This window comes from Phodopus roborovskii, unplaced genomic scaffold (genome assembly GCF_943737965.1).
Source record: "Phodopus roborovskii unplaced genomic scaffold, PHOROB, whole genome shotgun sequence".
NCBI classification, from domain to species: domain Eukaryota; kingdom Metazoa; phylum Chordata; class Mammalia; order Rodentia; family Cricetidae; genus Phodopus; species Phodopus roborovskii.
Genome location: NW_026126603.1, coordinates 4,509,725 through 4,534,461, shown reverse-complemented (window position 1 = coordinate 4,534,461; position 24,737 = coordinate 4,509,725). Strand labels below are relative to the sequence as shown.

General features: G+C 38.6%; 1 protein-coding gene across 3 annotated transcripts in view; it reads left to right on the top strand.

Annotated features, from left to right (window-relative positions):
• Inpp4b (inositol polyphosphate-4-phosphatase type II B) overlaps positions 1-24,737 on the top strand; it is a 330,540-nt gene that overhangs the window by 99,879 nt on the left and 205,924 nt on the right. For 2 of the 3 annotated variants that reach the window (XM_051205838.1, XM_051205837.1), the window contains exons 5-6: positions 2,260-2,310; positions 10,450-10,529. In XM_051205838.1, coding sequence (XP_051061795.1) covers positions 2,260-2,310; positions 10,450-10,529 — 131 coding nt within the window. Of the gene's footprint in view, positions 1-2,259; positions 2,311-10,121; positions 10,159-10,449; positions 10,530-24,737 lie in introns of those variants that run through there. The other variant, XM_051205839.1, reaches the window with a different exon arrangement.

Here is a 24,737-nt window from a genome sequence, read left to right as displayed (position 1 = left end):
TGTGCAATAGGACACACTACATGTAAGGAAAGCTGTGCCATGACCTCACCAGTGCCATGACCTCACCAGTGCCAATTCAAACTGCAAACATTTTAACACTTTACAAACCGACACTTACCCTTTCACTATTCAAAATAAATAATAAGTTCATCTTCTCTGTCCTTTAGTACTCCTCCTCTCCCTTCCCAACACACATACATAGAATAAAATAAACCAGGCCATGATGTTTTTAATTTTTTTTGTAAATGACTTGGAATAAAGAATCTTCTTTCTTCTATAGCTTATTCATATTTATATGACATAATAAAAATCATATGAATATAGGAGTTTAATGGGCCATGTTGGAACTGTTAATATTATTCTTTGTCTCTTTTTATATATGCACATACATATACCCTAAATCAAGTGTTTTATGCACCCATACACATGTTGAGCCTTACAGGCTTCTCTCACTTTTTATTTAATGTCCCAATACAAGTATTTCCCTCTTGACAATATTTTTAGTAGTCAATATTTTGAAAAAGAATGCAAATAACATGTGTGAATGTATGTATGAGTAGCACATGTGAATACACACACACATATATATATACACATACATACATACATACATGTATGTATATATATATACATACATATATATGTATATGTATATACATCCTTTATGTAATCTGCTAACTATGAAGAAAGGAACAAGGCTGTACTTATGGACAATTGAATATAAGAGGTGTGTATGTGTGTGTGTGTGTGTGTGTATTCTCCATGATTCCTAACAGCTAAGTATGTATATATTTTTCCCATCTTTCTGAGGGTAGCTGATGGCTCTCAGATAGTGAGAGTGAATAGTAAACATGGCGAAAGAACATGCATGCAGCTATCAAGTTACCAAAATCTTAACAAGGGAGCCTTCCACCACACATTCTGAGCCGAGTATGTTCTGTACATTGTATTGTTCACCCTCTTGGTATCTCTTTTGTCACTGACTTTGTTCACTGGCACACAATTTGGTGGAGTAATGACTGACAAATTGTGCAAGGCTAGAACTGGATCTGCTGTAAGAAATAAAGAGGTGTAAGGTGGGAATTAAAGGCATGCTCTACCACAGCACATGAATCGATTCTGACATAGAGACTGTTGAAGATACATGGGCCATAAAAGCTGGATGAAGTTTTTTGACCCTAAACCTGGATGAAGCCTTTTGACACTACTAGGTATAGTGTAGCTGCACCTCCTTCTTAGGACCATTGACCTGTTATACTAGGGTGTACCAGAACCTCAGGGACTCACAGGGCTGTACTTCTAAAGGGGTTTTGTTAGAATGACCTCAGGAAACCTTTTCCACAACACACTTACGCTCTGTTGATCCATTCACATCCCTGCTGACTCTTGCTCTCCAGTTAAACAGGTCACAATTTCCTATTGCCCTGTATTCATTCAACTGTCTCATCTCATTTTTATTTCAAAGTCTTTCATGCCAGTTTTATTTTTTCTCACTGCCTTTTCTCTTATGTGAGAAATATAACCTAGCTCTCTTCTGCTTGAAGCTTTTTATTTTCTTTAGGAGAACAAGGCTCAGTAGCTACATAATGAAACTCAGAAAATCCAGTAGCAATGATGAACATGAATGGTTTGAAATACCCCCAGAATTATAGTGAAAAACAAGGTTAGATAACCACCCCTCCATAAAATGTGCATGTCTAATTATTCAAAGGGTGCATGTTCATGTGGAATATTCATGTGGGAAACTTCTGGTGACTGGTATTTTTGATCATTTTACCACTGGACTTAATCTTCAGGTTAATTCTGATGTCACTGCCCTAACACATGGGCCAGAGTTTTCAGGGGGAAGGGATCTCCTTGGTGGAGCTCTGGATTAGCTCTCATTCCGAGAGTTGTCCAGTATTGGTGGAATACTTTCTCTCTGCCATTCTTTCATTCCTTTGGAACAGTGAATGAAAGTTGGTTTTTGAGGAGATAAAAGGTGACTCACTTAAGTCCCGGATGTCTGTCTGCTTCTGACCACTAGGAGATGGGTGAGGGCCAAGGAGCTTAGTCCACTGAGAAGTCAGGAATATTTGGAACTGTAAAAAGATAGCTTTATTGTACTGCAGTGGATGCCAAGGGCAGGTGTTTTCATTGATGATTAACTCACAAGTTTGAATCGACATTGGAAGAAAACAGAAATTCAGGACCTGTGTGTAAATTCTGCCCAAGTGTCTATTCAGAAGTCACATAGGAAATGTTTGTTTTTCTCCATAGATTCGGACCAGTGTCCTTCCGGAGCACAAGGATCCCCCGCCAGAAGTTGGGGTAGGTGCTTCTTATATTCCCAAAGGTACACACATCATTTGTAAGTTAATGGTTTGGATTTTCTCTGACCTCCTGCCTGCCTGACAGCTGACAAAAGCAATTAAGTTACTGGGGTGTGACTATCTGAGGAGTCATTCATTTTGTTGCTGAATCGAATAGAATTATCTCTTGTATCTTGAAAATAATCCATTCTCAAATGAGTTCTTTTATTTAGTTTAGATGGTAGAGGTGAGTCTAGATACTGTTCCGAAGGCAGCTGAACCACGGCTATAAGCTAGCACTCCTGGACTCCTGCAGGCTAGGGAAATCACAGGCATGAGCTATAGCCTCACAGAGAAGCAGCAGAAAGCTAATCAGGGCAGGATTTCCCTTCCTGTTTCCTAGAATGGGAATCAGGCCGCAGGCTACTATGTCCAATCAGTGCAGTACTGAGCACGCACTGCACTGAGGCTTGACTGACTCACCTGAAGAATTTCACATTAGGTGAAAGAGCAGGATGGTACTAAGGTTACTAGTGAATAAACAGCCCCACAAGCAGAATCCTCATGGTCACCACACTCAGAGAGGAATAAAGAAGTGCCTGAAAGCTCACTTAGAAATCATTTAGGAACCTTACAGCATTCTTCCACTGGGTTTGAGGAGTGCAGGACAGGGTGCTTATTCATTTCTTCTCACTGAAGCAGCTGCTTGCCCATGTACTGAGGGAATATTTCAAGCACATGCTAAAGGGCAAGTTGACTAAGCAGAAAGCCAGTTCACAGGGCATCTGCTAGTACAGAGAAGGAAGGACAGGGTGTGTGGTTCTCTCTTATTCATCACAAGAGCTTCTGGCATCTTCTGAGAGGAGAGAGGAAAGGCTTCTATGGACTAATGCCATTTTTGAGGTTGGTTCTCTGCCTATACCTTGATCCTATCACAGCGCTTCCAACATTGTTGTTGGTGGGTTCTCAGATTGCACAAGCTGTTTGTAATTTAGTTGCAGCAAGTTCTTCCCAGCCCAGGAAGACCCAGAGCTGAGGCCTTTGCTGAATCTGGAGCTGCTCTGTGCTTGTTCTTCCTTGCCTCTGATCCAATCACCAGCTGGCTGCCACCACCACCTCCTGCAAATGAGGCTCCAGGGTATGCTCTCACCACACCTAGACTGCCTACAGAAAAACCCCAAACTCTGTGAACCTCTAGGGCACGTTCTCCCCACACCTTCTAGGTTTCCTTCATAAAACCCCAGAACTCTAGAAAATTTTAACCATTGATATAACTAATACAGTTAAGGAGTTTCATTAATTTATTGATGTTCAAGGAGTGAGTTGATTTAATCTTCTACTCTAATTCCCTGTCCCGCAAGTTGTTATTCTAGTTTTGAATTGTCCACTTGTTTTAGACCTAATCATATTTTGACTTAAATGTGTGAACTTTTATTGTTTTAATAAACTTGTTGGTGATCCATTTATTTATTTAAATGTTGAGTCTCTGATTTTTTATTTTTTCTTCCCCATCTCCCACCTTTCTCCATAACAGCCACATCTCTATAAATAAAGGCACTGCAGCGTTTCACATGTTTGTCCTCTTCTTACTGCTCAGGCTATGACATAGGGGAGTAGGTGACAGAGGCTGCACTGTTTGCCAAGATGCAGGTATGGCCCTTTGGATGGTTTTGACACCTGCCAGATTCCTCAGTATGGCTAATACAGAAATTCTGGCTCCCTGTGGAGTCCATTCAAGGGATCTTTTGTGTTTTCCCTGTGGCTTATGTCCTTGTCATGGAGGATATAGCTCAGGGTCAGCTCTTTCACTGTCTGACCTCTTCTAACCCTGCACTCTTACTGCCAAGATTCCTTCTAGTCACATGAATGCCCAAGAGCCATCTTCTGTGTTACATGCTTGACCCATGGAAACTCCTGTGCATTTACCATATCATATATAAGCCCCACAGACATTTTCACTGGTGTGTTCTCTCTTGGGTTCAGCCACCTCTCTACTGTCTCTTTATGCAGGACCCAATGATGTTCAGCATTATATTGTCCATTATTTCCAAAGGAGAGCAACCTCTATCTTTAAAGGAGGGACATGGCTTTGATTCTTCTAGTCTTTACAAGTGACCCATTTTGTTAGGACAAAACTCTACCAACCTTGGACATAGACATATTTTCTTGGAGAATAGCACCTACATAGAACTCTGGCCTTCTTTACTGCAACCCTACATTTTTGATAATGAGATGTCTTGGGGGTGGATACCTGGCCAGTTCTATTAAACTTTCCTTTTCAGCACTTTCCTGTGGGTCCTGGCTCATGAAGGAGGTTCCCTGAACCTGAGATGGGGTACATTTGATATTGTGTCCCATTATTTGACAAAAACTCAGCTATAATTCCTTGCCTCAAATAAAGTCTTAGTTGAGATTCTGTGATGTGACTGTTGTACCAGCCAACCATCCAGTGTTCATAAAATGACAAAGTGGCCTAAAATTAATCTGTTAGGAATTTTTGTTTTGTGCTATTTTTTAATTTTGAGAAATGTTTCCAATATCATAAGTACAGAAAGGAATTTGAACACCAGACTGCCCATTTCCTGTTCCTTTCCCTATGGTATTGTACAATCTGAGCACTACATCAGATATCATAGTCCTTATCTTCCTATTTGGAAGAGTAAGATGCTAAATTCAGGCCAACATCCTTCTCACATTTAGAAAACATGAACTGTCTAGGAGGTTGTGCTTACTTTCTGTTATGAGTAGGTTTTTCCCTGCTGGCCAGGTCCCACTGCCATGCAGCCCCAAATAATATGCAAATACAGAGACTCTGTATTTGATACAATACTGTTGACCTGTTACTATCATTTCTTATCGGCTAGCTCTGTCTTAATTATTAACCCATTTCTATTAATCTAAGCATTTCCATGTAGTCTTATCTTACTGGAGAGAGGGGCAGGTGTTCTGCTCTCTCTGTCTTCCATCTTGACTCCTCCCTACTACTTCCTCTCTCCTCCTAGTCTCCTAGTCCTGCCTATCTTGCTTTCCTATTGACCAACAGTGCTTTATTCACTAACCAATACAAGAAACATATTTACAGAATGGCATCTCCCATCAACTTTCTGCCCTTTATGTATCATTGAGAACAGAGTCTTTAAAGGAAGTAATTCCTACTTAACAACAATAGAAAGAAGCACCAGTAGTGATGAAAATTTGGAAATTAGATTTCTGCATTATTGGCACACTGCTAGGACTTCTTGACTTTGTTCACTTCAATACTTCTAGGTTCATGCCTAAACTTTTTCATTAAAATAATCAAGGAGCATTCTGTTTTAGTTTACTAACTGCTGTCTCTTCCATTTAGAGCCATAAGAGTACAAATTATAGACAAAACAGAGAAGAGTCTAGAAAAGATCATACTAACACGTGAGAATCTAGCATGTTTTATGATGTTAGCACTCAAGTAACTTGCTAAGTGTGATCACTAAACCAATCCCGCATACAGATAGTATTGTCTTTAATAAGGATGAGTCATCATAGTGAGTTATGTTATTCTGCACAGTGAAGATTTAACACATGTTGAGCCCCTATGAAGGACCACTGTTAAATATATGGTATTTCTTTGAATGTTACTAAAAGGTTTAAGAGTTGAAGCTGTTGGTCAAGAACATAGTGCCCATGTGACACTGTCCTTATGAACACTTATGCCAGAATAAGCTAAAAGCTTTCACTTGGGTTCCTACAACTGTATTCCACTTATTTCTGGGCATAAATTAAGCAGCATTTTCTGGACGTATTCAAGTGTTTTCCTAGTGGTTCAGCCAAATAGATGCCAATTTGTGTCCTTATACTTTTTGAACTGTATTCATAACAAATACATAATTCTTCAGTAGATGACCTACCATAAAATACTCTTTAGTTTGGGGATTATTCATAAACTCTTACTGTTATTGTCTATGTTTCTATTTTCCATACCTAGTGGACATTTTAAGTTTTATTGATCCCTCTACTTGGAGTAGTCACATTTTAAGCTATGGAACTACTAGTTAATTCATTTGGGCGACAAGGCTCTATACAGCATTTGGAAAGTTTTTAGGAGCACCATGTCAACAGTAGCATTAAGGACTACCCTTTGAGCGAAGACCTTGTGAGATGATCCTTCATGATGGAGGTTTGCCAGCTTGTGGCACTGTGGGTAGTTTTGTACCTAAGTCAGCTTCCTTTATAGTGATCAGAGGAGCCACTATGGGCACACTGTGTTGTAGTGTAAAACAATTATATACTGTTGTAAAAATGGAATTTTAGGGAACTGCATGGAAGTGGGCGCAGAAAGACTGTAACAGCCAGAGGGCCAGGAATTCTGCTGAGTGATCTCCTGTCTTAGACATGCTCTATCAAGTAGATTTGAACAATGACACATCAGAAGTCTTGCCACAGTGACAGAGAGCAATCTCACCCCTCCCCTGCCCCCAAGACAGAAAACTACAGACAACTAACAACTGCTGGGAGAGGAAGAATTAAGCTTTCCCAAAGATGAGCTCCCTGATTGGAGAATCCAAGACAAAGTGGTCAGTCCTGGAACCATATGCACACAAACAATAAAAATAAACTCAACACACACACACACACACACACACACACACACATTTTATATATATACATAAAATTGTATTTATATATTCATGTATTATATATATACAATATACATAATAATAAATACATGGATATATATACCAATTGTTATTTGATGGCTAAAATGACAATCATAATATCGTGGCATGAATAGTTTGCTTTATTATAAAGCACACAGACAAATACAGCTCTGTATTACTATGGTTTTACACTAGCATTGTTTGTTGTTTTTCCCCTCTCCATGGGTATTCATGTGTGTGTGTGTGTGTGTACGTGTGTGTGTGTGCATGTAGATAAATATATTCATACATATAGACAATTATAAAGAAAAATAAGCTATCAGTTTAAGAGTGGGGCGGTATGGAAGGGATTAGAAGGATGGGACATGAAAGAGTCTGGATGGAGGAAAGGGAAAAGGAAAAGTGATATAATTTTATTTTAATTAGTATGTGAATATATAAAGAAAAATTAACAAAATTGTGCATTTTGACATTTTATTTCATACAACATAAAGTCTCTATATAAAATTAGGTATTGAGTAAAATAAACTTTCATAGCTAAGTAATGTCTCATCTCATTTGGCAAGTATGCTATCAGGCCTTTACCAATACTAACTTCTAGTGTGTCTTAGTTTGGAAAACTTTGATGTGTCAGATCCAGGCAGAAATCCAGCCTGGGCTGACCATAGTTATGGTGGTAGTGTTTGCCTCAGGGTCATCATCCCTGGTACACTGTACAGCATAATGTATGACATGTGACCTTCTGGTAACAACCTTGGGCTTGTCTCTGAGACTGACAGCTCCAGGTCTACTTCTGAAAGGGCTCCTGGTCCAGTAGACAGAGACAGTCCTTTGTTGTTGTCATCAATCTTACTTGAAGCTGTGCATTTGATGTGTCCATAGCTCATCCCTAAAATTAGGCAATCCACCTGTCTGTAGTTGCAGAATTCAAGTCTGAGACAATTGCTATTTTATAGCAAAAAAGACCACCAGGTTATCATGCATGTATTACTTTATTTTACTTAACTATAGACCTATTCAATTTTAAAGGGTGCATCAAGCAAGCTTAGAAGTCAAGTGTTTTATGAAATTAGTAGTCTGTCGAGAATGTTGTTGGAAAATGAATAATGAATAGAATAAGATACAAGTATTTAAGTTAAACCCCCAATTATCACTGAAAGAGTTTATAGTGTGGTCTAGAGAGATGACTCAGTACTTAAGTGAAACTGGTCCTCTTTCAGAAGTTTCAGTCTTGACTTCCAGCATCCACATGGCAGCCCACAACCATTAGTAACTCCAACTCCATGGAAATCCAGCATCCCAGGAAACCTGCATTCACATACATACACCGAGCCCCAACACACACACACACACACACACACACACACACACACACACACACACACACACATTTTAAAAAGCAGAAAAATACAAATTTTACAAAGATTTAAATTTCTGGACTGGTATATTATTTGTACACTGTGGTTATTTTTTATCCTCATTTTTGTGAGTTACAGTGATTTATAAATAATTGCAAAATGAGTGTGTCTTCCCCTTGTATTAAAAGAATGTGATTGACCTGGTAATTCAGGCCTAAGCAGCCTGAGACAGGGGGATTATTGTATGTTCAAGGCTACCCTGTGCTATGCAGTGATTTCTAGGTTATTGATCAAGATTTGTTTCACAAATAAATAAATGAAAACTGGGGTCCGTTAGTCTTTCATTTGTCGTCAGTTGACATTTTGTTCCCCTTCTTTAGTGTGTATTCAGCAGAGTATAACAGAAAATAATCATCTTTGCAGAACTTGAAATCTCAATTTTTTGTAGGGGTTTAAGATAACCCATTTAAATATATCAGGTGGTGTTCAATATAAATGGAAGAAAAGCCCAGAGACTCCACAGAGAGTGTGTGAGACAGTGCTTTCTGTTCCTGTCGGCTCTTGAGTCTCTCTGAAGGAGGTAAAGTGCCTCAGTGGGCTTGGTGTGTCCTCTGCCCTCTGCCCTTGTTCACCAGTCAATCAGATTCCTTATTATGTTGGTAAGGTCCTGGATGTTGGCTTTCTGCTTCCATTCATACTTACCCTATTGCTCCGAATTCCTCTGGTTTGACCCAGTAATTTTCCATCTAACAACATGAGTTTAGAATTCCCAATTCTTGGTGACTGGGTGCATATAACAGCATTGTGAACTTCAAGTTTTTTTAATTGGGGAAAATATTAATAGAGTTGTATATAATTTCAAAACCAAGTTGTGTCTTCAGATGTCTGTCTTTAAGCCCTTCTGAACCTGTTATTGTACATTAGAGTTTTAAAAAGACATTCAAATATTTTGACTTGGGCCTGGAGAAATGGCTCAGCAGTTGAGAATACTTGCTGCTCTTGCAAAGGACCCTATTTTAGTTTTTAGTACACATGTGGCAGCTCACAATTGTTTGTAGCTGTAATTTCAGGGGATCTGATTCATCATCCCGGCTTCCTTGTTCATCCAAATGTACAAAACTGAAAGCAATATATATATATATATATTAGAAAAACATTTTGACCAGGCTTTTTTCTTTCAGCAATAAGTCAGGATATAGACTATCTCTTTTGGTATGTGGAATGATTTTCTATTTTCCTCTGAAAGCATCCCACTGTCTCAGGTACTTTATCCCAGCTTCTCTTTCAAGCACAGTCTTGTAGCAGAGCTGTGCTAAGATGAAGTCTGGGAGCTGTGCTGTTGGCCTCTTACGGGGCTTCACACACTGCCATCAGCAATGACATGCATGACTATATGGTTTTGATTCTTTTATGTTTAGTCACTGCCCTAGAGGAATGTAATAAATACTCTTTTGGGGAATTTACGTCATAAATTTGTCACATTCAAATTAGAAGTAGACAGGAACAGTCAAAAGATTGCAATCCCGAGAAAGAGAAAAGAACATTTTACAGTTTGAATTCTTTACATTGAGTTGAAAAGAGTTGATAGATAGCCAATGGTTCCTGGTAAACATGAAACCCAGTTGTGAGATATTTAAAAAGTAACTTTAGAAAACAACTGAAGGACTATTTATTTGTGTGTTTGGGATGAAGTTGTCCTAAGCTAGTAAAAAAACAACAAAAGGAAGTAAATGCTTCTGAATGCTTCTGTGATGGGGAGAAATTTTGTCTTTCTATTTATAACTCACACAGAGCCATGTAAAAATAGCTCCAAGAGGCAGACTTTCTCATATCTTGAACATGGAACTGCTGCTGCCAGCGATTTGAGGAACTTTAGTAAGTGTATATCTTGGTGAATATTGAAAGTTTAGCATCTTTTTTGACCTTAGTTTTCTTATGGGGAGGAAATTATAGCTAGTGGGAAAGTCCTGACTGCTGTATTTCACTTGTTGTTATTTCCCAGGCTGTCAATGTCTGTCTGTAGCCAAGTTGATATTTCAGCATTGTCTTTCTGGCAGTAAAACTTTGGGGGCTAATAGAGTCAGTAGTTTGTTCTTTTCAAAACTAACTCTGTATAATTGGTGTGAGAACAGAAACTTGATGGAAAACATTCTTCATTGTTTTCAGAGGAGCTTCCTGGGCTCTGCCAGTTTTCAAGTTGGGGAACTGCTGAAGTCCAAGCAACAGCTGCTGTCCCTGAGCCTGAGGTGAGTCTCTTTGTTTGCAGACTGCTCAAGTTAACAGCCTGGTGTGGCTGCTGCATTGAAGGATTCGAGTTCTCTCCTGCAACTGGTCCAAGAGAGTTCAGGACAGCAACTCAAGTCCACACTCAGGATCACTTCCAAATGCAAAATTATTCTTCTGCGTTAGGAAAACATTTACAGCAGCAGTAAGGTAGTAACAATCTTTGAAACAAAGCAAACACAAACTATGTTATGCTGTCAAATAACTTTCTCTAATAAAAAAAAAAGTTACTGTATTAATGAGTAAGTTTTATGCTTGAAATATGTTTGGTGCAATGTGGTAGCTTCCCGACAGGAAAAGGGAACTGACTTTTTCAAAGTTGTCATTACTGTATTAATCCTAAGACAATGATTAATTTAAGAAAATCAGTAGGTCCTAGCTAATTCTGAGCATAATTTATTTTGATACCTAAGATGAATGGCCTTTACGAAGTTGCAGAGTTTGTTCATACTAAGAGTACAGAATGAGTATTTCTTTTTAAAACTTGCAATAAATTTGAAAATAATCTATTTTTTCTAACGTATAACACCACTTTGCATTTATGCAATATGAATGGATACAAAATTTCATATATATATATATATATATATATATACATATATATATGTATATATATATATATATATATGTTGTACTTTCTCTTCCCAAAGAACCACTTGGAGCCACAATTTATTTCATTAAATTTAAGAAATTAGTATTTATCCAATATATTTCCTTAAGTATTCTGTGTCTCTTGGCAAGATCTGTATTCATGTGTTTTTTTTTCTCACTTTACTTTCCCGATCCTCATGTGTCTGCACTTTTATTTGAAAGTATAATATTATATTATACTAATAAATACACTACAGGCAGCAGAGTTCAAGTTCTGATAAAGGTACCTTAATATCTTTAACTTCTGTCAAAGTGACTGTAAACATGACATAAAATATTCCTAGTGTTATAATATTTTCTTCATAAATTTTGCTGTTGTTTTTGGTTTGGGTTATGGATGGGTCAGCGACAAAGACTAGCTATCAATATCATTGATACTCTTCAATATATCAACCTAGCGTGGTGTTTGGAGCCAAAACTAACCCCTAAGACCCAAGATTGGTAGCTAAATCTTGGTTAAAATATTAGCCAGCATACATGCTTATTTATTTATTTATTTATTTATTTATTTATTTATTTATTATTTCTTTCTCTTATTTAAGTTAGGATCTCGTCCATTATTAAAGTCTCAACTTTGCTTCCTCAGCCTTTCAAGTATAGGGATTACAGCTATGTAGCGCCATGCCTGGCTTCTCTGTGCAACTGGATAGCTGAGAAGTTCTATGCCTTCTCATTCCCATGCTTTCTAGTGCAATTGAGGAGTATTTTATTCCTCACTCATATTGACTCTCTTTCATTTGCACCATACTGGACACTAGTGCAGCACTTAGAGGTTGAAAGAAAAAACACAGTTTATATTTTGAAGACAGGTTCTATCCATGTAATCTTGGCTGGCCCTAGAACTTGCTATGTAGACCAGGCTAGTCCTCAGTCTTGCTTAGATCTTCCTGCTTTTCATCTAAAAGGATAGGATTAAGAAGTCTTCAGTGAGATAAAATTAGTGAGCACAAAGACTGCCTTAGGAAGTGTGTAAGGAGGGCTACGTTTAAAATACTGAGGATAAAAGCAGTATAAAATCTTTAGAATTACAAGAAACAGAAATGTTTCCAATTTTGATCTAAATGTCTAATTCATAGTCAGTTGATTTGATTGTATGAAAAGTATTAACTGCAATGAAAGTATTGTTTTTCAGAGAAATATTTTTTCTTTTTTCTTTTTATTAGAAACAATCTTATTTTATGTATCAGTCTCAAGTCCCTCTTCTTCCCTTTCTCCCATGCCCCCCACCAACCCCCATCCCATCCCTCTTCTGCTCCATGGAAAGGGTGAGGCCTTTTATGAGGGATCATCAAAATGTTAACTTTGAAACTAATTCTGAATGTCTAGGTATTTTTTTTTCATCTTATTTTTGCACCATGGCATTCCTTTACTATGATCTAGGCAGATATAGCTTACCTTAGCCTGTACATTTCCATCACATGACCTGTAATTGTTTTTGTTTGGGTTTTGATGTAATTTATCTTCCTTTGTTGGACTGTCTTATGGGACTCTGAGTTGAAAGAGCATTAGGTCAGAGCTAAGGAGCACACTTTTGCTTTCCTTTTTATACTCATTGGATTATTTGACTGTTATTCTTTCTGTGCTCCAGCTATTGCTTTTAAGCAATAGAATGAAACACATCCACAAAAGTAAGGGATGTTTGTAGATATCCTTCCAGGGGCTGATGTTTTTATTGTTCTTTTGTTTCATTTTCTCCAATCATGAAGGTTCAGACCATGAGGTCTGGTTCTTTGGAAGCAAACAGGTAATTCAAATTCTAACACTCCATCTAGAGTATTAAAGGAGTAGAGATTAGACTTCATCCTCCCCTAGAGGAGGCCCTGGGTTCAGTGTGGCTTCTCCCACACATATTTCAAACTGGACTTCAAGTGCATTGAATTTGTTTATTTATAGAAAACTTAAAGGTGTAAAAAATACGCATATAATTTGTAGATTTTGACTCAAATTTCATAAGTCTAAAGCTGTGAGTTTACAGTTGTAGTGTAGCATTTGTTTACATATATCTGGGTAGAGGCCTCCAATATATAGCCTGGTTCCTAGCCATAAGTCTTCCTGATTTACACAGCACAGTTAACCAGTTATGAGTGCTCCATTTTCTCAGATAGACTTGGTGTCTTTATTTAGGAATGACCTCCATACTTTTTTGTTAAGTGGACTTGGTTTTGGTGGTTTATGTGTTCCTTTCCCTCCACTTCTTTTTTGTGTTAATTCTGTTTTCTGGTGTTGTTGTCCAGTTTGCTGCTGTGCCGCCATCCTGAGTTCTGTACTACAGATTATAATTGTAATTGTGGCGATACTGAATAATTTACATTAGTAACTAAAGTTAAAAGAAAACACCACCAAGTGCACCATTGTGTGCTCCATGCAGAGAGTGTATTGGGTGTAGCTCATTTTATCCTTATCAAACTAACCAATGGTGTTTTCACCCACCCTATAAATCAAACCGAAGTGGAAAACAAGTTCTTACATTTTCCAAGATTATAATTGTAAGGATTCAGGCATTATGCTGTCCTGTCCCTGGCACCTGGCAGAATGCACTTAGACAGTATCCTGGTCAGTGCAGGTGCAAATGACCCCTTTAAAAGACCTCTGCCCACTTATGCTCTCTTTCTGCTCTTCTCTTTCCTACTCCTCTCTTCTCTTTCCAGCTATTTTCCCTGGGGATGACAGGACTTTCCCTGTCTCCCTTTTCTCTTCTGTCCTTTCTCTGTCTCTGTGTATCTTTACCTTTTTTGCTCATTCTTTACCCCTTTCCTTCCCCCTTTAAGCTCTGTCTGCCTGGCATGTTTCTCTCTCCATCTAGGTCACCCTTGCCTACCAGGGAATCCCCCAAATTCCTGCATGCAAGGTTCCTCATGCTTTATCATGATAATAATGTTCTTACATAAGAAAGAGTTGATCTGAACTTACACTCTTGTGACTGGAGAGCCATTGATTCCAAGGATGCACTCTTGTCAATAAGAGACAGCTGGAACCCAGTATGAAATGTCACATGCCACATACACTTGGTGGCTGAGTGATAGCAAGGACTTGAATACAGGACCATTACTTCACTGGTTTGTGTTTTTCTGATTTCCTCCCAGAACCTAGTTTTACAATAGGTAATAAATAAATGAATACCAGTATGCTTTGGGGAGTGCAGATGTGTTCACCAGGATCAAAAGACTGAGGGAAGCAATGTCATTTCTTCCAATCAGCCTCAGAAACATGGACCCCTGCTGTAAAGGATCTGGGTTTGTTAACCACGTCCCTGGCATTCATTTGCTCTTTTAGCCTGTCTCAAACCTTTGAGGCCATCCAAGTAAAATGTAGGAGAACTGTAGTGTTTCATATTATTTAATGAAAGGGTAGAAAACTCAAGGATCTACTGAGAGGTGCTAGCAATCGAGAAGACAGTCCCATTGTTTTTTTAGCATACTTTGGCAAACCAACAACCACAACCATGTGAAACAATATAAAAAAAGAAAGTGAAATGTTTCTGCTAGAAAATTCTCAGAGTGAGAGAACTAGAGGGGAGCGTTTCCAACTTCTCTGGGCTTTGTTGTTCATTTTCCTTACAGTGTCCTTCCATTCAGCAGTATTCAGTCAGCAAATGCTAAGGTTTGGTACATACTAAGAACAGTGACAGGTTCTTCAGAAAATAACAGCAATAACTATTTTGCAGTTGATACTGAGAGCATGTTTAATGCATAATCTGTTAAGCATGCAAGCACCATGTCTGACGCTTTTTATGTACCAGCTTGTTTAATCCATGCAGCACTATTCTCTTTGACATCAGCTTGAGGTCCCATGGCTGCTGGTTATACACAGAACAGTAGAACCCAGTTACTTCTTCAGTTTGTTCCTTTGCTAGTTTGCTACCTTGTAGGAAGCTCACAGCCTTACTAAAAGCCTTACTTCCCTGCCATCTACTCCACCCTTTGAACAGTTTGATGTCTTAATTTTTTGATGTCATACCTTAAAGTTCTATTTTGTATGCCTGAAGCAAAGCAGAGCTTCAGCAAATAAATATTGGTTGGAAATTTCATTTGTGATGATGACTTCCTTGTATATATTTTTAATTTCTTTCTGTAAGCCTGGTACCAAGGATTTATCTCTAGGTCGATTTCGAATAACTCATCAAGTATAATAGTCTATGCATAAGACTATCTGTGTGCTGTTGTTGGAATGTGAAATGCACTCCATAGGCTCATGAGTTTGAACGTGTGATTCCCTGCTGTGTAATCTGTAGGAGGTGGAGCCCTGATGGACAATATCAGCCACTAGGGGAGGGTCTTGAATCTCCTCAGCCACACTCATTTCCTATCCACTCTCTGCTTCCTAACTGATCCTGGGTAAACAACTGTCTCCATCTTCCTGCTGCCCTGCCTTTCCTGCTGTGATGGACAGAGCCCGTAGACTGTAAGCCAGAACAAATCTTTCCTTCCTTACCTTGCTTCTCACCCAATATCTGTCCAGGAGCAAGAGAAGAAATATCAGGGAAGTGGGAAGGGACAAATTACAATCTTCCAGAGAAACTAAATCCGGGGTTAAGATTTACATTTATTTCTCTTTAGACAAGGGTACCCTCATCCTTTATCCTATCATCAGCTCTTCCAGCTCATCCTGCCACACTTGTCCGAGTTTCTTGTGGGTTTCTGGGATCTGAGCTCTGGTCCTCACAGTGGTCTAGTAAAAACTTTATCCACTGAGCCATCTCCCTAGGCTCTGTTGTTTTCTTTTATTAGCCTTTAAGTCAGCTTTCTTACCGTAGCATAAATTATGATTATGACAGAGCTACCTGCAGGTACCACAGAACTAAATGTTAAATATGTCTAAGATGTTTTCTATGTTCAAGAAAATGTTTATATAAATAAACTGTCACCCAACACACCCATTTCTGGGAGAGTAGCACATCTCTGGTTAATTTTAAGGGCAAATGGTATTGAACATTGTGGCATAAGTCTGCGGAGGTATAGATGGCAGGGACGGACAGCATGTACCCACTTTATTGTTCTTTGGCAACAAAAGTAAAAATCATTGTACTAGTTCCCAAAAACAGTGTGTCAGGATGTTGCATGCTTATCACTTGAAGTGAGAGTGAGGGAATGTGTATGAGTCAGCTTCAATCCCACATCAGGCTAAGCCAGAGGCACAGCTTGGAGGAGCTGTCTCCTAAAGCACTGACTCCCTGGTGCTCTTCCAGGAGCCTCTTCTTCCCACTCCTGCTGACTTTTGACCTGTTTGCAGAGTCCTTTACACAATGCTTCTGCTGAAGATCTGGCATCTCCACAGATCTCCATAGCTGAAGCATTTTCATCTCTCATGTTATTCCATTTTCTACAGGACTAGATAATGATATTTCTCCTGTTTTATAGATGAACAAACAGATGAGCAGCAGCAGGATTTCCTAAATTTCCACAGCTGCTGCAGGAGGATGACTGGATATTGTCTGGCAAGGACTTCCCAGAACATGTGCATTGTCTTTCTTATCATGATCATTAGCATTCAGTTATTTTGAGGATGGGACTGACCATCACACTGGCACTTGACCTTCTTCTTGGACCCTGTTAGCGACAGGACACTCTCTCTTTCTCTCCATTTTCAGACATGCCTGGGCTTGGAAAAGCATTTGTACTTTCGTCTCACCTTTCCAGAGTTGAGTCAAGATTCCCTGCTTTATAATGCATTTGAAAACATCTTTTCTACCCAGCATTAAGTGCTCTTTCATTCCTTGTCAGGCAGAAGTGAAGTAGGAGTAGAAATTGTGCTTTCCCTGTGAACACTCCAGTCATTCATGCTAGGCTGCTTACTCTCTCTATATGTATCTAATGTCTGCTAATGAAAATTGTAAAGAATTCTTTCCTGTAGTGGGTGGTTCTGGGAAATTCACAAATGCAATAAGGTCCCAAGTCCTGCCTCATGCTACAAGAAAGCTTTGTAAATATCTTTTCCATTGCTTTAAAGTTAATTTTTCAAATGTCTCTTGATATTTTGTTTAGGTGCTTATCTAGTTGCTTGAAATTATAACCCCCACAGTTCTCTAATCTGTCAATGTCAGAGGTATGGTCTTAATCTTTATATAAATGTAAAATTTTACTGGATGGTGGTAGCCCATGCCTTTAATCCCAGCACTCAGAAGGCATAGATAGGTAGATCTCTGGAGTTCGTGGCCAGCTTGGTCTACTTTGCAAGTTCCAAGATATCCTACAGAGAAACCCTGTTTCAAAAAACAAAACAAAACTAAGACATGAATTTTTACCTGAAGCCTAAATTCTAGCTTTTATAACTTTGGCATCATGGCTAGTGTATACCTGAAGGAATAGCCCATCACAGGACACATACAACAGTTGGTTTGTATGATGTCTCCTGGGGGAAATAAATACAACATTTTACTAACAATGTCAGGCTTGTAGCAATGAAATCAAGACAGAAATTTGTAAATGTCATGTGTCTGCAATTTTTAATATTAATTTTAAATGCACAAAATAATTTTCATTTGTTGAAGCTTAAATATACACTCACATAATTTTCCCTCTTCATTGACTCCTTCTAACCCTTCCCATGTACCTCCATATTGATAATTTTTTAACTGAATATATCCAATACTATGTACAGAACAAATTCAAGTGACTTTTTCTTTTGCGTGTATCCTGAAGGGAAATGTCAAAGAGATTTGCTTAGGAAACTATGGTCTTATCAGCTCCTGTGCTAATGACCCTAGGGGAGATATCATCAAGGTCTCTAACATGAGCCATCTTGTAGCAACTCTTGAAATTCTATCCATTAAAATTAGTGGAAAATGCAAATCATATAAGTTTCAGTTCATTATAATAAAGAAATAAGATATTTAATTTAAAAATAATCTCCAAGCCTAAATTCTGTCTCTTCTACAGCCTTGCAAAGTGGCTGAATGCTCTAAGACTGGATGACCTTGAGCTTCTGGTTGACCTTCCTCTGTCTGCCAAGTTGGACTATAGGTATATACCACCATATCTAGCAACTGAGGAGCCTACCCAGAGCTTTGGGCATGCTAGGCCACCTACCAAACAGGCTACCTCAGCAGTTCGAAGCTCAGTTTCATATCTGCGAGATGTGGAAGCCAGCACTGTCTCCCCTACAGGGCTTGTTGTAATTATCCCACATGGGGAATGCTAATAATTATTTTTAATACTTTTTTTGTTAATTTTTTCAGGGAATTTTGTGTCTTCTTCATAGTACTAGATTAGGTGTCCTGTACACAGTTCTGCTGAAATAGTTAGTAGCAAATGAAGGTTCTCCTCAGCCATCCACTGTTTAACTGATGATAATATTATCAGATTATATCAATATGATACTTTCCCTTGCATTCAGCTCGGCTTATATGTCTATGCAGTTATACATTCTGTACCTTTCTTTATGTCCCTAATTCATTTCCATTACTGGAGGTAAGGCCATGGAAATCAATTAGCACTTTCTTCATTTGCATTGTTCAAAAGATATGGGATTCATTATATTGACAATTGGTTTATAGATCTCAAACACTGATGGGACAGTTCATGCCTACAATACACTTGAATAGCTCCTCAATTCTTACAGAAAGGCCTCAAGTCTTTCCTCTTTTAAAATACGTATTGCATGAAGTTACTCTCTGTGCACAGATATACCTGCTTAAGGAGTCTGATTACTAATTTACCTTTGAAGACAATTTGAAGGAACAATTAGACATGAAAGGAATTACATTCAACTTGCACATCTTCTATTAGACTTTCTCATACCACCAGAGTCATGTAGATCATTATCACTGTGTCTGCCTTCCTGATACATGTACTTCATCTCTGCAATTTTTATGTCACTAGTACCACATTTGTTATTGGTATATAGTCCCTAATAAAGGGAATTTCATGGTGAAATGTGTTTGAAGCTCCTATATTAAAAGGAAAGACAAGCAAGCTTTCTTTCGATAGACTTTGTCTTCATTAGCCCTCCAGGACACTTTGGGAGACTCAAAGCATGCATGTCACAACAACATTATTTGAGTTGACCATGAGCCAATTTCTTCACAAAACATTTATTAACATCTTGTTAGACCCGTGGCTTGAAAAATCTGCTTATGTTGTTCAGAACATCCTGCTTTATAGCAATAGTAACAAAACAAAAAAAAAAAAAAAAAAAAAAAAAAAAAAAAGAATTTTCCAGGAAAATAGAAGAGGCACTCTCTACTTGTATTTATGAGCTTTCTTCTACCATAACCTTCTTCTTTAGCACACTCTTGAATGTGTTTTTTGTGTGTGGAACTTTATCAAATGAACATCTACTTTCATCTCCCAAGTCAAGCTGTTTATCCCCCATTTTTCCATGTAGGTGTTGAGGGCCACATGACACTTATACTCATACTACTGGACTGTACAAATCTCAACTTCTGCAAATCATACAAAATGTGTTAGGAAAGACTTTCAAATTTTTCACTCTCTCTTTCTGCTCTATGGTTTTGATTTTTTTACATTATAATATAATTACATCTTTAACTCCTTACCTTTCATCCTCCAAACCCTTTCATGTTTCCCACCCATTGCCTTCTCTCAAATTTATCACCTACTAACCTGCTCAGTCTGAATAGTGTTCCTGTTTTCAGGCACCTATTAGATAACCAACTGGTGATTCTTCCCTGGGGAGGTTGTTTCTCCTGCTCTTAGCATTTTGCTTAGTAACTTGTGCTTCTTTGTCAAGGGTTGAGGTCACAGCAAATTCTAAGTTTGGATACATAGTGTCCCGGGCTACCGTCTCGCCAGCAAGAACGACGCGCCACACTCAGGATCCTTCTGCAGTAAAGCTTTAATGCATCTTGAGAGGGAGAGCATAAGCTTACAGAGCAGAGACCCCAAACATCAAAAACCCAACCCTTATATAGGTTTACAACCTTCGCCTAGGACGTGTTACCTCCTGATTGGCTGCAGCCCATCAGCCCATATGACGTCACGGGAGAGGCAGAGGCCAAGGGAGGGAAAATCACCCTGCACCAGCGCACTGACTTGTTTACTCTCAACGCCAGCCTGATGCAGGCACCATCTTGTAATGGAGAATGCAGGGACGGCTCCCTACAACACAACACATGCATATTTCATTACTGCCTGTTTTAACTATGACACAGCAAAGTTTACTCTCTTTTAGAGCTTTCCCTTTCTTAATAAGATGAAAATGCTGAAGGTACTTTAAATGTAGCATAAAGTAGGAATCTTAGCATCATTTGCAGCTATCTCTTCCTGAGAGTCTTCTGTGATTATGTAATTTTCCTCCTAAAATTTGTATGTTGCTTCCATCTTCCTCGTCAGGCCTCCTATCCACAGTGAGCATAACTAGACACACCTGAGTACAGAAACTTCAGGCAGCTGCAGTGGCTTCTCCAAGGTAGCCAGGTAGAGGTCTGCACTTCAACCTCATGTTAGCTACATACATCATTCTGGCCATTACTCTTGTCTTACATTTGTGTGATTTATGTTCACTAAACACTTTCCTAGTGTGGGATCAGTGTTCATACATTTCTGTGCTATTCCCTTGTGTCTTGTTCAGATGAGTCCATGTCTGTGTATATTGGCATGCAGCCTAGTTGCTTCACTACTCTTATGATCATTTCATATCCCTTATACCCAAATTCTCTCATCCCCCTAGAAAACCTGAAACAATCCAGGCATGTTCCCAGAAAGTTCAAGTCACTGTATATGCCTATGGCTTCCCATTGACTCCTCAGTTTCCTTCCACCAATGACTCTTCTTGCCTCTGCTTTGAGCCCATCACGACTAGGCCAGCTAATAGAATCTGAATGGGCAAAGAAGGTCACCAGCTCCTAAACTGGACTCCAAGTAAGGCTCTCATTGGATCTGCTATTGACAAATTATCCTATGTAATATCCACATGTGAGAATGAGTGACAGTGCTGTCTGAGAGCATGAGGAAAATGTTCCTTTCTCTGTAGAGCTTGTTGCCTCAGGCAGGCTCTTGAATTCAGGACTTCTGTGCTGACTCACTTAGTGGAATTCAGAGAGTTCTTCTACTGTGGAATGCAGTATGACAATCTCCTAGTAGGTCATAGTTCAGAGGCTAGTGAGCTGGCTCAGTGGGTGAAAATGCTTGCTGCTAAGCCTGACAACCTCAGTTTCACTCCCTGGAACCACATACTGGAGAGAGAGAAGCATCTCCAGCAAATTGTCCTTTCTGTATCCTTGTATTTGCTCTCACAAGGTGCTTGTTTAGTGTACTCAAGGCCATGTGTCCTATCCACAGCACCACAAAATAAATGTGTACGTAAATGAAAACAGCAAAAACCAATGTGGCAGGGCTGTTTTCCTCAATGCTGTGTTACAGTGGGAGATGCTTTCTTTCAGCCCAGCTTATAAATAGGTGAGACAGCCACTAGATTCCCTGATCAAAGTGTTTGGAATTTATTAGATTTGCATGGTAAATACCGTTTTCTTATCTAAAACCACACTGAAAATTTCTCAGGGGCCTACACAGTGAATAGAAGAGATGGTCTCCCAGTGTTCTTGTGGTTGCTTGTTGAGCAAATTTCCCACTGACACTAAATGTCTTGTCTGTTATTTGCCACTCGTTCCGGGCCAGATGGATTTCTGCAGGTACAAGTGCATTGGCCTTTAAAAGCATGGAAAAATCACCTGAGACTATAATGAAAGAGGTCATTGTCATCAGAACCTAATTAGTTTACTTAAATTTCCAAAACTGTCAAGTGATGAGAATAACACCAACATGAAGAGCTAAATTATAAATTAAGATGCCAGAGTTAAAGCAAATGATGTTATTAAGTTATCAAGTGATCACAAGGATAATTTCTTCCTCCTCTTCTCCCATGTCATGCCTCAACACATTCAATATATATATATATATATATATATATATATATATATATATATTGAAGCAAATACTATTCAATTAATACTATTTTTTCATGACAAGATCACCTGGGAAAAATAATGAGCTACATGAAGGCATGAAGGCTTTGGGAAGAGAAAAATGGTAGAAATGCATATAACTGCTTTTGTTATATTTATTATGGAATCGAAGTATTTCCTGAAAGAATGTCCTTGTCATGTCTTTGAATTCTTTGAATTTGAAAGTGCCCAGTCATGAATATAAAATGACACAGAAAATTTTTATTTGAATTTCATGATCAGGGTGACTAAAAATAGGAATATGTGTCATCCCTGTAGAGTGTTCCCATTTTTACACCTTGCAGATCTATCTTCAAAGGAAGCCTGTACACTTCCTATCCTGTTCTCTCCTACATGGATGTGAGTCAGAAAGGAAATGGAGAATTTTCCAAGATACATTAAGCATAATTGGTTTTAAGCAGAGGATCCAGGTCACTCACAAATCTATGAAAGAGCCCGGAAGCTGAGAACAAAATAATGTTTTATAATAACACATGAATACTCACTCTGGGAGAGTGTTCCCTTTAACTTTTGAGTCATGTGTATTTAGTCACCACATCCATGTGAGTCAGGAAATCTCACAAACATCACCTGCAGCTGGGACTAAGGATAGCATGCATCCTACAATTTTAAAATAACACATGCAATGCAGTTGAAATGGTGCCTGTTACACAGTCTGTAATGAACACTGGTCACTATTGCTATTATAAGCATCAATCTGAATATTCCATGAAACTGACACTAAATTTTTTTTCTGTGGCTTTTTTTTTCATAATTGTTATTTAAATAACCCTAGGATGATTAATGCCTTCCTGCTTTTGTCCTGCACTGCCCCCACATATTGTTATTTGGATCCTGAGACTTCAGTGTAAACTTCATCAGAAAGACTATCTGAGCAATGACAACTTTGAGAAAAATCATTATGCAGTTCCAAGCCTGGCACTTGTGATGGGGATGTGGGTGCTCCTTCCAGGAAAACCATGGGTACATGAATATGAATCTCCTGAAGGTTTTTGTATATATATATATTTTTGTTTTGGTATAGCATGAGTAGCAGAGGCCTATGGGGTTACTGCTTGATCTAGTGGGTGGGTGGGTGAAGGCCATGGTCCTGCCCACATCACCTTGTATAGCTCAGACCCCAGAGCTATACTAGGGGTCTGAGCAGATAAATGGCAAGCTTCAACTCCAAGTTATGATTAGACAGACTTCAGGAAAACAAGAGCAGGGACAGGCTAAATGAGAGCCAGTGGGAAGCCACTTTCTCAAGTGCTGTGAGCAGTGTTGGGAGTTGGCAATAGGGAGATGGTAAGACAGAAATCTCAGGCTCCATTCATTTCCCAAAGAAAGACATAATTGATTTGGTTGTAGGTTGGATGTGAGATCTGAGAGGAAAAGACAGAACAAATAAATGCTGTTGCCTTGTTGCCTGGGTTTCCTTTGTAGAGCTGCTGTTGCTGCTGATACGGGAAGCTGTCAGGAAGCTGGTTTAAGATGAAGAGTCAGAGTTTAGTTTTGAGTTTTATCCACTTAAATGAGTTTGCAATGATGAATTAGTGTCAAAAATAATTGTATCCCAGGAAGGTATTTAAAATTATAGTAAAGGACATATATTTCTTATTAACACTTAGTGATTGGAGGATATGCTTGAAAGCTTTGGTTCAGTGCTCTCAAAAAAGATCTGTCATTAGCTAGTGGGAATAGCACATAACTTTAATCCCAGCACTCAGGAGGCAGAGGCAGGTAGAGCTCTGTGAGCTGAAGGTCAGCCTGGTCTACAGAGTGAATTCCAGGATAGCCAGGGCTGCACAGAGAAACTCTGTCTCAAAATAGATAAACAGATAAATAAACAAATAAATAAATAAACCCCAAAAACAAAAATGTCTGTAGCATATCAGTCCCTTAAAAAATAGGAGAGAATATTATAAAAGTAAAAGAGTCCAATACTTTAAATAAAACATGCAATGGAAATAAAAAATAGTAATTTCCTACTGAAGACAATTTAACCAGTGAGGCTGAAAAAGAACCTAAGTCATATGTAAAGAGTTGCAATCCTAGAACTTCTAGGGTTGCCTCCCTTCTGCAGAACTAACAGAAAATAAAGATGTATGGAGTGCTCATGCTAATTTCATTTAAATTGCAAGTGAAACTGGAAAACAGAGAGAAAATTTTATTTTAGTGCACCAGCAAGTATAATTTATAGCCAAGAGTAAACCAAAGCTAACACATCTGCAATGATTCCTTTTTTGTTGTCCTCGACAACCAGCTGTCCATTGTATCCTACATCTCTCCTACCATGCTTCCATGCTTGATACACTTAAATTTTTACCAGAGAATTTTGTACTTATATAGACATTTATTATGTTTTACAATATAATCAAATACAGAATTTATGTCACTACTTACATATTATTTATTCATGATGAGAATATCAGGCCATATAGGAAAACGTAAGGTGTGTGTTTGTGTGTGTGTGCCTGTGTGCATGCCTGTGTGTATCTTCCCTAACAACATAATAGCACCTGAGAATTATGAACCCAAGTAGTGACTGTCCAAGAAGCATAGTGTTCCAAGGCTCCTTGTAGCACTATTCTCTGAATCTACATCTTTGTGAGCATTT